Raw genomic sequence first — 14,523 nt, forward strand, 5'->3', positions numbered from 1 at the left:
TTGTATTACTGCTGTGTCATTTATTACATTGGAGTTTGTTTTTAATAACTGGCATTGCTGGTTTTTTAAGGCTTCATTGTGAGCCGCTTTGGAGAGCGTTTAGCTGCAGAAGCAGGTAAAAGCATGTAATTTTTTTAAAGTGCAAAATACACCTCCAAACATACTGAAAGAAAATGGTGGGTTGCACTGGACAGTGTTCAAAAAGCCAGAAGACGTTTCTATAAATCACTATGGATAGAAATCAATGGACCACAGAACACAGAATATGCTGCAACAACCAGCAGTTAAATAGAAAGAAATACATATTTAACTTTGTTTTATGGCTTTATGATGAGATCTGAAGGTTTTGTTTATTGGGCAGAAAAGTAACACAGGAGTGTTTAACTGGAGGCAAGTTGAGCTCTCAGCAGGAAGTAAGTAATAATCAACTACTTTGGGATTACAAAGCAGTTTACCATATTTAACTCACATGCCAGAGAGCTTCTGATTATTGAGAATCATTACTCTGAACCTTTCTATTCAAGCACCATAGTAACTGAGGTAAGAGATATCTGCAGGGCCTACACAGATGTCAAGAAACACAAGCCTATGGAGCATTCATCTGCACATCTCCGTGTAAACTGTTAGGAAAGCTAATTACACTTTCAAGCTAGAGGTATAAAAAAGAATTCCGGTATGTTTTAGTTGCCCTAAACTTGCTTGTTTACTTATTTACAAGGTTGTAGTCAACTGCTCAGCACATGGATAACAGCATGTTCTTCAGTAATAAAGCCACAGTTCTGTTTTGAATCCAGCAAGACCATTCCGTGCCTTTATCTTGAACAATATTCATAGTTCGGCAACCACCAGAAACTATCTGAACCACATTTCCTGGTCAAAAATCTGTTTGATCAGAGGGGGTAGCAGGATAGAAGACTAGATCACTCTTGTGATCCCTTCCAACTTGATAATTCTATATGCCTATGAGTCTGTGAGTCTGGACCCTTGTTCTTCATTTGTTTGTGCTCTTGTATCATTTTATTAATGAAAATAAATTCTTGTTTTGAACAGATAGCACTGCAACAATGTACCAGTTAACTTACCTTTAAACTTTGACCGAATGTTTGCCAATTCTTTGTTTATTCTTTTTATCTCAGCTTCTTTGCTTTTACCTGAAAATACATAGAAAGAACCCAGCTCAGAATGTAGTATTTTTAAAAACAGCTTCCTTTTGTGCCTACAATACTACATACATGATTCATTGAAAGACTCATAAATTAAAACCCCAAAGATATTCTGCTGAACAACAAGCATGGAAAGCCCTTTTTTGGGATATAAGTAAGGGAATCCTTTTTTATGCGCACAAATATTCTTGGTTCTTGACCAAAGTTTTCTGAAGAGGCAGGTGCAGCAGAGGCAAGGCAGCAGCATGGGCCAACTTTGAAAGAATAACATCATTGTTACTTGATGACAGAATTGCCAAAGATGACTTGAAGTATTTTTACATCTAAACACTCATTCCAACTATGATCTAGGGGGCAGAATGTCAGCTGACAACATGAGCCAATCAAGAAGAATCAGCTGTTATGCGAAGAGCCATGGAATGATGCACATCATCTCTCTTCATGCTCATGCACAAAACAAAGAAGTGTTAGGATGCAGGTGTAACAGAGGAGCACCATGCCATGTAGGATGACAAGTATGCAGGTGTGGAAGGCGGACTTCCCACCATACAGACTGGATCCCCAAGGACCAAGAGCATCCCCTTGGCATGCCTAAAATGCAATGGGTGACCAATGAGGCACACACACAAAGTCAATAAAATACCCGTGACAGAAAGGAATTGTGTGTACGTGTGGAGAACTGACAAAAGGGAAAGAGAATCAAGTCACTGCCCCAACATAGTGGGCAGCCACTATTGCACTATTTTAATGGAATAATTCCATTAAAAGCAGTAAAAATCTTTTCATAAATCCTAGCAGTGCAGTCCTACTTAATCAAACCATTAAAAACATGTTTGTCAATAATAGGTATCTTAAACTAATCAGGCAGCAGATTTTAAAATTAAAAGTACAGTGGTACCTTGGTTCTCAAACACCTTGGTATTCAAATGCCTTGGTTCCCAAATGCCGAACACCCAGAAGTAAGTGTTCTGGTTTTTGAATGTTTTTCGGAAGCCAAACATCTGATGTGGTTGTCGGCTATTGTTTCCAGGGCGCCTACACCAATCAGAAGCTGTGCCTTGGTTTTCAAACATTTTGGAAGTCAAATGAACTTCCGGAACGGATTAAGTTTGGCGCTTTTGTTTTTGCTATTTATTTTCCTTTTTTTGTTTTTGAGGATTTTCTGGTTAATTTTTTTTTTGTGACTGTGTGGAACCGAGTTCACCTACTGATTGATTGACTGTGTGACTGTGGAAATGGATAAAGCCCCCCCCCCCCCCGCAAATCCAAACAATGGCTATGATCAGTGCAGGTAAGAAAAAAAAATAATTTTAATTTTTATCATCTACAATACTGTCTTGTTCATTTTATAGTACACTACATTCATTATTGCTTTCATTTTATGGATCAATTGTCTCGTTAGATAGTAAAATTCATGTTAAATTGCTGTTTTAGGAGTTGTTTTTAAAAGTCTGGAATGGATTAATCTGTTTTGCATTACTTTCTATGGGAAAGCGCGGAACAGATTTCCAGAACGGATTAAGTTTGAGAACTAAGGTACCACTGCACTTACAAAAGCTACAGATGTGACAAGCATCTTCTAAAGAGATGCGTACCTTCCTTGTGCACAAGAGGGCGGAGGACACCTCTTGCAAAATTAGGACTGCTATAGCAGTTGGCCAATGTCTAAAGCAGTGGTTCCCAATTAGGGAGCTACCAAAGATACATCTACACTATCCAAAGTAGGGGGCCTATGGCTTGGCTTTTGAAAAACAGTGGGTTCACAGCAATTGGGAACCACTGATCTAAAGAACAAAGAGTTGTGCCACTCCTTGCTCAATTTTGGACATTACATCCTACCCACTGCATGCCCCCCACAAAGGTTGATCCTGGACTCTCAGGATCAGTATGTGGTAGGGCACCCAGGGTAGCCGGGGGTGACGGGAACTGGGTGCTCCTCCTTGTGCAAATGGAAGGATTTTCCTGCCAGCACAAAGCCATCACTCAATGTCAGCCTCTTTATAAACTATTGTCAGTTCTCTCCTGTGCAATTTAATCAGATAATCAGCTAAGCTTTCTTTAATTGGTTGACAGATGCAATAAATACATAATTCTTAGAATTTGCATAAGAACCAGATGGGAAACATTAAGTCAGGTATTTATGCCATTTACCCTCTGTATATTTAGTTGTTCTGCCCCCACATTTCCCCACATTACCATGAAAGGGAAACAAAAATGCTATGCCACTAACTATCCTCCCCCTTCCCTACCGTCCTTCAAACCCTGAAAACAGGGTTAACCCTGATTAACAGAAGACTTCCTTTGAAAAGTCATTTTGATAGATCGGAACATCCAGCAACCCTCTTTCTACAATGTTGCCAGAATCAGCCAAGTTAGATATACAATTAAAAGGCATCATTGTATTCACTTTCACAAAATTAGGGCGGCGCGAGGGGGGGGTCAAAACACTCAAGTCCTTATAAGCCACAGCAAATTCCTCAAAATGCAGTTCCAACTTTTAAAATATCTGAAGATGCAAATAAAGCCAGAGCATCTCTGGCTTTGTGTGTTCATAGTGAGATTCATCACTTGAAGGCATCGTGTTCACTATTAATTTCTAAGTCATCCAAATCAGCAAGAATTGATCAGGAGTGGGCAGAAGTAGATCTCTAGGTGATCTGAGGAACGTTGGTAAACAACTGGGAGGTAGAAGGAGAAAGGAGAGAGAGAAGATTTTTGTGTGTAAAGACTGTGAGCTCCCTTCCATTCTGGTATTCAAAACAAATTATAAGGCCCAAAACCTTTAGCTCTACAGGTATGTATTTTGTAGGGGCTCAAATTAGAGGATCTTAAGTAAAATAAAAATATAAAATAAATATAAAATCAGTGGATCCTGAAACATAGAGCCTGCCTACCTTAGGGTTTTCCATAATATATGGGGGGGGGTGAATATATTTGGAAAAATATGGGAAATATATTTGACACATCCACAAACCTTAGGGTCCCCTCTTATGGCTACCTAAGAAATATCACTCACAAGTCTAAATATTGGCAGAAGAGGGAATGGTGAAGCAGGGATGAGGGGCCAAACAGTTGCATCCCGTCCCTGAGAATCACCTTCATGGGAAAGGTTTTGCAAGAAGGTTTCTTCCCACCCACTTTAAAGTCCTTTTGGCAATGTTTCATAGCATAAACCAGTCACTGCATGCACACACAAAGAAACACAAAACAGGAAAAAAAACCAGGTCCTTCCAACCAAGTCTGGCTCTTGCAGCTATTAAACACAGCACTTCCTCCCATTCCAATTCACGCAGTACACAAGTGATAACCCCAACTTTCTTATTTATTCAAGCCTACTTCGTTAATTTTAGAAATAACATTCTCCGAAGTCTGATCGACAAGTCATTCCCTCACGCCTTTGTGGTTTATTTTGCCTTATTTGTTCTCAGCAGCAGAGGATTATCTTTGTGATGTGCTCCCTGCAGATTACTGCACCACAGAGCTTCCTCTTGTTTTTGTTACAGATGGCCAATCCCTTTTTAACAACAAGCTAATAAGTGTGGAGAAATTCATGACAGCTCAGTTCAGCCAAAATTCAGTGTTCAAGCCTAAATCAGCAAGCCTGCAGGACAAAAAAAAAAATTAAAAAAATAAAGCTACCAGGTTTACAGTGGAGCTATACTTCCCTCTCTCCTTTTTCAAAAAATGCACTTGCCCTTGGAGGGTTCTCTTTTTTGCACAATTAACTTCAAATGATATGTTCAACCAAGCCTTGGAGGGGGAAAGCTATTTTTAAGACCACAGGCCCCTGGGAAGCTGTTCACAGAGCTGGCCGCTGGTACTGTTCTGGGTCACTTAGTGGCCCAGAACACAACTGAAAAATCAGTGTCATATGCAAGCCCACCTTTCCAGATTGTCCACAAACACCACAACACACATGCACAGTTCCCATCAATGTCACTTGCTTAGAGTGGTGTGTCTGTTGGCATATGAAAACTCCAGTGTTTCATGACAGTACCAATGCCCGGTGTTCTTGCTGTTTATTCATCATTCTAGTGGTGAGTCTGATAGAATGCACGATAGGGAGGCTACATTTGGGCAACGGGGGGGGGGTCCCTATTTCAGTGATATCAAGCAGAGGGAAATATGGCAACGGTATAGGGTGGGTCATTGTGGAAGGCCGAATTTCAATGGTTTGTGCCTTGTTCCCTTCTCCAGCCCCTTTCCTAAGAGCAGGTTCCACTGTGCTCCCCTACACTGGTGTTTCTGTTACTGAATTCCAGGTTGGTCCATATTAAGATCTCACTCATCCACGACTTGGGTATGAGGGAACTGGCCTGGCATGCATTACTGAGATCTGAGCAGGTAATAAGGGCAGAGTTGATCTGAGTTAGCTTTGCCCACCCGGCCCCCACTCCATGGGGCTGTCTCAGCTGGTCACTGGCCCAACACACAGAGCAGGACGTGACATGGATTTGGTCTTTGCCTCAGATGATGAGGGGTGTGGTCTGAATATAGCGGGGTTGTGTAAACCAATTGTCATGATCAGACCACTTCCTAGGGAGGTTTGGGAAGAAAACTCTGCAGGGATGCCAGGTGGGGTGGGATGACTATTTGGCTGGCTTACTGCTGGAGACTTTTGGAATACAGAAAATTCCTAAATGCTCAGAGGTTTAATCAGGAGATAAGAGCAGGGTCGGTTGCCCAAGAGAGGTTGCCAAAAACTCCTATTTGTAACAGGGTTTCCCAGACAGATTAACAGTATCTTATTCCTCTTTGGGTGGGGGGTGCTTTTATTTGCAATATTTTATTGCTATGTTACCTAGTAATGTTATTATTATTATTATTATTATTATTATTATCTGGCCATCTGGTTGTGTTTCCCCAGCCACTCTGTGGTCTATAAGAATTTAATATAAATAAAATGTTGTATTGTTTTAATATGCTGAATGCCACTTTAGTGTTTTCCTCTAAATGAAAATTAAATAGCAGAAATGAAGAATGTAAATATAACAAACCAGTTATAACATGGCAAAAGCCACAAAAAGCTGCAGTTTGTGCTAGTTATAAAACACTGCAAAACTGTTTAGTGACTCCCCATGCAGAACTGAGAGGCAACAACGAAACTGCCAGAGTTCAGGCCAAGTCTAGCAAGGGGGTTAAAAAAAAGCTAAGTCAATCCACTTCAGGAGATCAACCTAACAAGAAGAGAATGCTGACTAAATGGCTTCCCCAGTATAAATATTTAGTTTTGCTGCCCTTCGTACCAGGTCAAGGGTAGCATCCGATCAAACAAGATCAAAGAAAAACCATGATGCATTTAGAGCTAGAATTAGCTCACTAGCGGAGGGCATTTAGTTAAAATGTTCCCAAACTCTACCGAATAGTATGGTTGCATCACTCCTACAAAGCGCTCTGCTCTCCAATACTGGATAAAGAAAACCCGGTTCTGTACAAGTTTATAATATTATGTATTTTCTCTATTCTTACCACGTACCATTTATCCTTTTTACCATATTTTAAGGCATTGCTTACTTGTATGAAGTGTTTTGTCCTTCCATCATGTCACTATAGCTATTTTTCTGACACACCATAGGTTTCTTACAAAACACACTATTTTCATTTATATTATTCTTTATTAAATTTGTAAACCACCCTTCATCCAGAGAGCACAGGGCGGTTCATAACATAAAAATACAAAAAGAGAACACAAAATACATAGTAAAAGAAAAACAAACCAATATCCAACCTCCCATTTAAAAGGCCATAGAAAGTTAATTAGTCAAAGGCCTAGTTATAGAGAAACATTTTCACCTAGCACCTGAGGTGAGCCTCCCTGGGGAGAGCATTCCACAAACAGGGAGCCACCACAGAAAAGGTCCATTCTTGGTATGTTGTCACCCTCCAGACCTCTCACAAAGAGACAAATGAAGAAAGGTCTCAAATGATGATCACAGGTTCCAGGTTGGTTCATATGGGGTGAGGCAGCTCTTGAGGTATTGTGGTCCTGAGCTGTTTGACAACAGAAGTTAGGCTGTCCCTATCCAGAGAGGGACGCAGCTGGGCCACAAGCCAAAGCTGATAGAAGGCACTCTGCACCACTGAGGCCACCTGAACCTCAAGCAGGGAATCACCCACTAACAGCACCTCAATCTTATCTATATTGAATTTCAGTTGGTTAGCTCTCATTCAGTCCATTACCAAGACAGCGGTCCAGCACATTCACTGCCACACCAGCAGATATAAAGGAGAAGTAGAGCTGTGTGTCATCAGTAAATTGCTGACAATGTACTCCAAAATTACAGATAATCCCACTCAGCAGCTTTATGTACTGTTGAACAGCATAGAGGATAAAATCAAATCCTGAGGAACCCCACATTGAAGGCTCCATGGGGGCAGAAGAGCACTCTCCAAGCATCACCCTGCGGAAACAACCATACAAGCAGGACCAGAATCACCATAAAGGATTTGGTGCTCCATAAGGATACCATGGTTGATGGTACTGAAAGCAGCTGAGAGGTCAAGGGGACTGAACAGGGGCACATTTCCCCTGTGTCTCTCCCAACAGACATCATCATACAAGGGCTACAAAAACAGTTTCTGTGCCAAAACTCGGCCTAAACCCCAACTGAAATAGACCTACAAAATCAGGTTCCTCCGAGAGCGTCTGGATCTGGTCCACCCACTCAAGAACCTTGCTCCAAAAGAGGAAATTGGCCATTGACCAGTAATTCCTTAGATTTTCTGGATCCAGGGAGGATTTCTTGAGGAGTGGTTTTACTACGGCCTCCTTCAAGCAGCCAAGAACCACCCTTTCTTGCAGGGAGGCATTAATCACCTCCCTGACCCAACCAGCTGTCCCTTCTCTGGTGGTTTTTATGAGCCAAGAGGGGCAAGGGTTCAGAATGCAAGTCGTCATCCAGACAGATCCAAGCACCTTGTTCACATCTTCAAGCCTTACCAACTAAAACTCATCCAACGCAACAGGACTAGATAGTGCTCTAAACACCCCTTGAGGTTAATTTGCTGTAATAATGGAATCAAGATCCTGTGGATGCAAGCAATTTTATTCTCAAAACACTTTGCAAACAAGTCACAGTGAGATATCATCAGTTCTGCCACCTCCGTCAGGCCAGACTGTAAGAGGCCCCACACTACCCAGAAAAGCTGCACCACATGGCACAATGAGGATGCAACGAAGGAAGCAAAGTATGCCTTCTTTGCTGCCTCCACTGCCACTAGAAGGCTCAGTGATGAGCCCTCAGTAATGTTTGATTGCATTTGAACAGCGTTTTCTTCCACTCACGTTTGAACCACCTCCCAGCTTGTTTCCTCACCCTAACCTCTGGAATATACCAGGGAGCCAAGTAGGCTCCACAAAATGGAAGAGGGAGCTCAGGAACATTGTGTCAACAGCTATTCCCATGTTCCAGAGGTCAGCCAGAGCTTCAACAGGAACACCAGTCAGATCAGCTGGAAAATCCCCCAAAGCTGTCTGGAAACCCATTGGCTCTATCACCCTGAGAGTGGACTATCCTAATAGGTCTTCTGCCTCTGTAGAGGGGGAAAGGTGCTGAAAGCCAAAATCTCAACAGGACGTGATCCAACCATGACAAGGGACGAGTGTCAATATCCCCCACTTTCATATTATCCTCTTCCTACCGAGTTAAGGATACAAAGTCCTGTATGTGGCCTGCCACATGCGTTGGGCCAGTGACTTGTTGGGACAGCCTCATGGTCATCATGGCAGCCATGAAGTCCTAAGCCACCCCAGAGCCAGTCATCTTCCACAGCTGTCTGTGAGTCCCGATTGCTCAATAATGATAAACTGGTGCATAATCTATGTTTTCCATATATCCAAAATGCCTTTTAATGGAGCAAGGCAGGGAGAAAAACACTGAAACCAAACATTACTGTTGTTGCTTTGGCTGCCTCAAAGAGAATATAATTTGGGAGTAGAGGAGAGGAAAGGAAGATACCTTTCTGGAGCAACATCCATGTTTATGGTAATACTACTTGACAAAACACATTTACTTAAGCATATCACACAGTTGCCAGTCAAGTAAAAATATTTCGGTTGTACGTACACACACAGTTTGATTTAATTACCATTTCTAAGGTGGCCTATTTAATAAGGATGTAGATGCAAGATCAGAAATAAGCAAAGTAGCTGATATAGAACAAAATACTTGACAGTCTACAACCACATACATTTCCCTCCATAAGGATTTGGCAACTCAGTAGTGCAAATACAATCAACTGCAAAAGGGCAGGGGAATCAAGCCTTCACATTGCTAGATAATGACCATTTTCAATAGAAGCCAATGACTCATAACACCCTTTTTACTGTAAAAAGAGAGGAAGAGTTCATCGTGTTGCTTTTCAACTTGAATACGTCTGGGATCCAGAGAGTTTCTTGCTTGACCAAAAGCCACCCCTCCATTTCTGCCAGTTCTCCCTTGTCCCATAATCTCAGGAGCTGCTTTTCAAGGAGACACAACTAAATGCAGTACAAAGATAGGGCAGAATACCCCATTGCAGAACTCTGTTAACACATCACTGGATCCCCTAACTGCAGGATTCCATTTATACCTCACTCCTCCAAAACTTGAGGCAACTTAGAAATTTCATATTAAACACACACACACACACACACACACACACACAAAACAAACAAACAACTGCAATGAAGATAGCAGGAACATACAATTTCAGAAGCAAACCAGCAAAATTAAAGCATTTGACAGCACAACACTATACAGAGTTCAATGGTACTTACTTTCAGGAAAGTGGGAATAGAAAGATCACCTACATTCCATTGAAATCAAGAGGAGGCCTATTTGGACAGACTACACCCAATCAAAGTATCCCAATTCCTCAGAAGCAGATTTAAAGTGATAGGCTTTACATTGCTCCCTCCCCCCCCCCCCGAAAAAAAAATCTATAAAAAGATGTGCAGTGAAGTACCTCCTTAGGAGTAAGGAAAAGGCCCTTCCTCCTTTCATCTTTTGCCATGTATACCTTTAAATCAAGATGGAAGAGGAAAACTGAAAAACTATTTTGTACTAATCTTATACCACCCTCCCGACTCCCAGCAGCCACATATTTCATCGAGGGATAGCGTTTCTGCCTTTTGTGTTTTCCAACAATTTGCTGGACAACTAAGAATGTTGCTTGCCACCATCACCCTACCACCAACTTTTTAATTTAATTTTTAACATAGTGACATTGAACAATACTTATGTTCTGGCAGGCCTTGTTTGCTTTAGCACAGGCATGGCCAAACTTGTCCCTCCAGATGTTTTGGGACTACAACTCCCATCATCCCTAACAGAACCAGTGGTCAGGGATGATGGGAATTGTAGTCCCAAAACATCTGGAGGGGCCGGTTTGGCCATGCCTGCTTTAGCATAACCAATCAGCACTTTGGGGAGCTCCTTCTCCAGCAAGAAAGCTGCTAATGCTCAAGAAGGCATTGCTCAAGAAGGCAATTTACCAAAGCTTGCAGTAAGGAATTGTACAAACTGGACATGGCCACCTGACAGGAATAAGTCATATTCACTGCATTATTGTCCCACACAACATACAGAAATACAGGGCCTTGGATTGGACCACGTGTTTTGTTTTAATGACATCAGTACTGATGATGGCTCCACTTGGAACTTTACAGCACTATGCCTTGAAGAGTTTGCAAGGGGTTCATCTGATTTCTATCTCCAGCCATGACCATTTCCAAGTTGAGCCACTGCAAGAATCAAACAAAGTATAGAAAAGGAGAAGAGAATGCAGGTTTTGGTGTCCTCGGGTGTCTTCCCGTGTAAAAGTTGGGGTGTCTAGGCGACGTTTCGACGAGGTCTCACTCGTCATCTTCAGGCTGGTGCTTTCGGCTTCTTGTTACTGGAACAGAGCAGGATCTCAGTGTTTGAGTTCCTATAAATACTGTTGAGGGGGTGTGGTGTATAGCCTCCAATGTTCTGGGCAGAGAGGAAGTTCCCAGGCTAGTGTGCCTTTTCTTCTTTTGTTCCTTAATTACTTGAGGGAGAAGAGAAGTATGCACAGAGAGCCCAAGTATACGTACATACAAATTATGGAAGGGGGCTATTTGATTTGAGTTTTCTACAGATAATAATAATAATAATAATAATAATAATAATAATGATAATAATACCTTTATTGTCAACGTACAACCTGTGTACAATGAAATTAACCAAGCCTCCCTCCTCCCCACACAAACACTCAGTCTCATTGCACTCTGTGTGCTTGTCACACAACACACCAACCCCGAAAGTCAGTTGCACTATATTATTTTCCGTTCAGCAGCCTAAGAGCCCATGGATAGAAACTGTTTTTTAGCCTGTTGGTATGACTGATTATACTTCTTTATCTCCTGTGCAAGGGTAGAAGATTAAAGAGGTGCTGGCCTGGGTGTGAATCATCCCTGAGAATTTTTCTCGCTCTCCTAAGGCAATGATCTCTTGCGATGTCATCTAGTGGGCTCAGGGAACAGCCCATGATATCAAGTGCTGTGTTCACCACCCTCTGTAAAGACTTTCTGTCCATGGCTGTCAAGCCAACGTACCACACTGTGATACAATATGAGAGGACACTTTCTATTGTGGACCAGTAGAAGGAGGTCATCAATTGTTGTTTAACATTGTTCTTTCGCAGGACCCTGAGAAAATGGAGTCTCTGTTGGGCCTTCCTAACCACCTGAGTTATATTGTTTTTCCAGGTGAGGTCTAAGGTAAACTCCCAGGAATTTAAAGGAAGAGACTCTCTCTCTCCCCCCCCCCACACACACACAATAGACAATGGGGCTAGTTCCCCTCTCTTCCTCAGATGGAAGCAACTTTGAGGAAGACGCACTTTAACCAACAGCACATCAGCGAAGTTATTCCTGTGCTACTCTCTTATTTGCATGGACCACAAGGGTAGAGCGCTTCAACAAAGAGGTTTTGCAGAGGCATGCCTCTTTCACTTGACAGGCAGATAAAACCATACAGCTTTCTCTTCCCATACTCAACATTCAGAAACACTGTGGGCAAAGCAGGAACAGACAGAAATCAGAGTGTCAAACATACATTTTACAACTTCAGCCGATTTGCCAACTGTGCTCTGATTTGGAGAGGTTGGACCTAGGCCCAGACATCTGTGCCCTTTGGTGCAGATTACCAAGATGCAATCTGTGTAGGGCTACTTAAGGCCAACCTGGAAAAAGTCAACTGGCCCAGAATGTACCTACCAGAGTTCTTGTAGGGAGTGGGAGATCAGTGCATATTATTCTAATCCTTTATCAATTTTCACCAATTACTCACAAAAGCTGGATTGGACCTGCCAATGCATCATGGGAGCCTTACAGAGAACTCTCTAAGGGAGGACATCCTAAGCAGTGGTGCCTAGTGAGTGCTGCAACTTCAGGTACTACAGTGTTTAGAGAAAAAGCTGGGTTCTGAATAAGGTTTCTTTGGAATATTCCCAGACTTCCTACTGAGAACAACTGCTGCCCCACTCTGTACGAGCACCATTAACAGAAAGGCAAGGTAATGCTGTCAAGTTTTAACAACAAGGTTACTTTACCTACCCTTTTAGGGATAATCAGAGGCCCAAGACAGGTGTAAAATGATTAGTTCCCAATAGTTTATACCACCCAAAGCTGGAAACACTGGTGCTTCCTATAGTATCCATAAGCTATAAAGCTGCCTTCAGCTCCTCCTCTAACCATCACTTGTGCCCTATGATAGATGTCTATAAGCAATAGTTACCCTGGTATGCCAGGTAAAAAGGCAGGAAGATAATTCAGAATTCGCCACAGACACAGCAGAGCCTCAGATGTTACAAACAAGCATTGCCAGCCTTCTCTGCAGTCAGCTGGAAGTGCTTAATTATGGTGTGCAGAAGGTGCCCACAGTGACAAAGAAGTGTGTATGGAACAATGTGGAATTAATTGTGTGTCTTGATCAACAGGGGATATCATTTCAGGACGTCAGCCACCAAATCCTTGATTATATAAACACATCACTGAGTACATGGAGTGGTTTGTTTTCCGCATGCAAAACCCATCCGTGTTGCTGAAATTAGCTGAACTGAAAGTCAAAGCAACACAAGAAAAAGCCGTTTTCTGTTTAAGACACACATTTCCCCCCTCTTTTATATTATGCCCATCACCACATTGGACTGCAGCATTAATCGCAAGCCTCAGCATATTACACATTTTTAATATCATTAATAACATCTAGATTTAATAGAGATATTTGACTTAGTATATTGGTTACATATTCCACAAAGGCATGAAGCAAGAGCTTGGAACATGCTGCACATCAATTACAAGTATCCTTTCCAGAGGAAAAGACTCTGTGGATAAAAAGGCCTTGACCTAGCATTGAGAAGACCATCAAGATAGCACCAGGTGAATCCCTCTGGGGAGGCAGATATAAAACCAGGGCATCACTACCAAGAATGTCCTCTCCTGTAGCAGTTCCATTTAGAAGGGGTGCTTGGAGCAGGGCCTCAGGAACTTCAGGAATGAGTGGATTACAATATAGCTATTGAAGTTGACGAGCAGGAACAGAAATGAAGAACCAGGTTCAGTAGGAGAAAGGTATAGGTGCTTGCAGCCCGAAGCCCAGGGAACGCTGCGCCGCGCACCCCGGGTTTCGCCGGGCTCAGAAGGCTTGCAGATAGTAGCAAGCTCCGGGAGCGAAGGCAAGGTTGCGCGCAACCTTGCCACCGGTCCCAGACCGTACTGGGGGCTGGGGTCGGGGGAAGCTTGGGCTTCCCCCGCACCAGCCCCGCGGCTAGAAACGAAGCCAAGACAGCGAGCGGGATCCATCCCACTCGCTGTCTTGGCTTCTTTCCTCTTTGGGGCTCAGTGGGGGAAATATTTTTTTTCTTTAAATCCCCCCCCCCCAAAAAAAACACCTTAGGTGCGCCCTATGGTCCGGTGCGCCCTATAGAGCGAAAAATACGGTATGTTCAGATGTTCGGGTTACAGACGCTTCAGGTTACAGACTCTGCTAACCCAGAAATAGTACCTCGGGTTAAGAACTTTGCTTCAGGATGAGAACAGAAATCGTGCAGCGGCAGCGCAGCGGCAGCGGGAGGCCCCATTAGCTAAAGTGGTGCTTCAGGTTAAGAACAGTTTCCGGTTAAGAACAGACCTCAAGAACGAATTAGTTCTTAACCCGAGGTACCACTGTATTTAAAAATAAAAGCCCACAAAAAATTGTCCTCTCCCAGTTTACAATCACTGCAGGTTATTATTTTTACTGTTTCCCATCACATAGGTGCAGTGTGATTTTTGTTGTGATCTAAAGGATATTTTAAATCAATACAGAAGATGGGAGACACAACCAATTTGACACTTTCCCTCCCCTGGCATTAA

General features: G+C 42.6%; 1 protein-coding gene across 4 annotated transcripts in view; it reads right to left on the bottom strand.

The window, feature by feature from the left end:
* Positions 1–14,523, bottom strand: part of AP2A2 (adaptor related protein complex 2 subunit alpha 2) — a 63,104-nt gene that overhangs the window by 45,273 nt on the left and 3,308 nt on the right. For all 4 annotated transcript variants that reach the window (XM_081922633.1, XM_081922632.1, XM_081922635.1 and 1 more), the window contains exon 2: positions 1,083–1,151. In XM_081922633.1, the coding sequence (XP_081778759.1) occupies positions 1,083–1,151 (69 nt within the window). The remainder of the gene's footprint in view (positions 1–1,082; positions 1,152–14,523) is intronic.

Source organism: Podarcis melisellensis (genome assembly GCF_964234715.1).
Source record: "Podarcis melisellensis genome assembly, chromosome: 1".
Lineage (NCBI taxonomy): Eukaryota > Metazoa > Chordata > Lepidosauria > Squamata > Lacertidae > Podarcis > Podarcis melisellensis.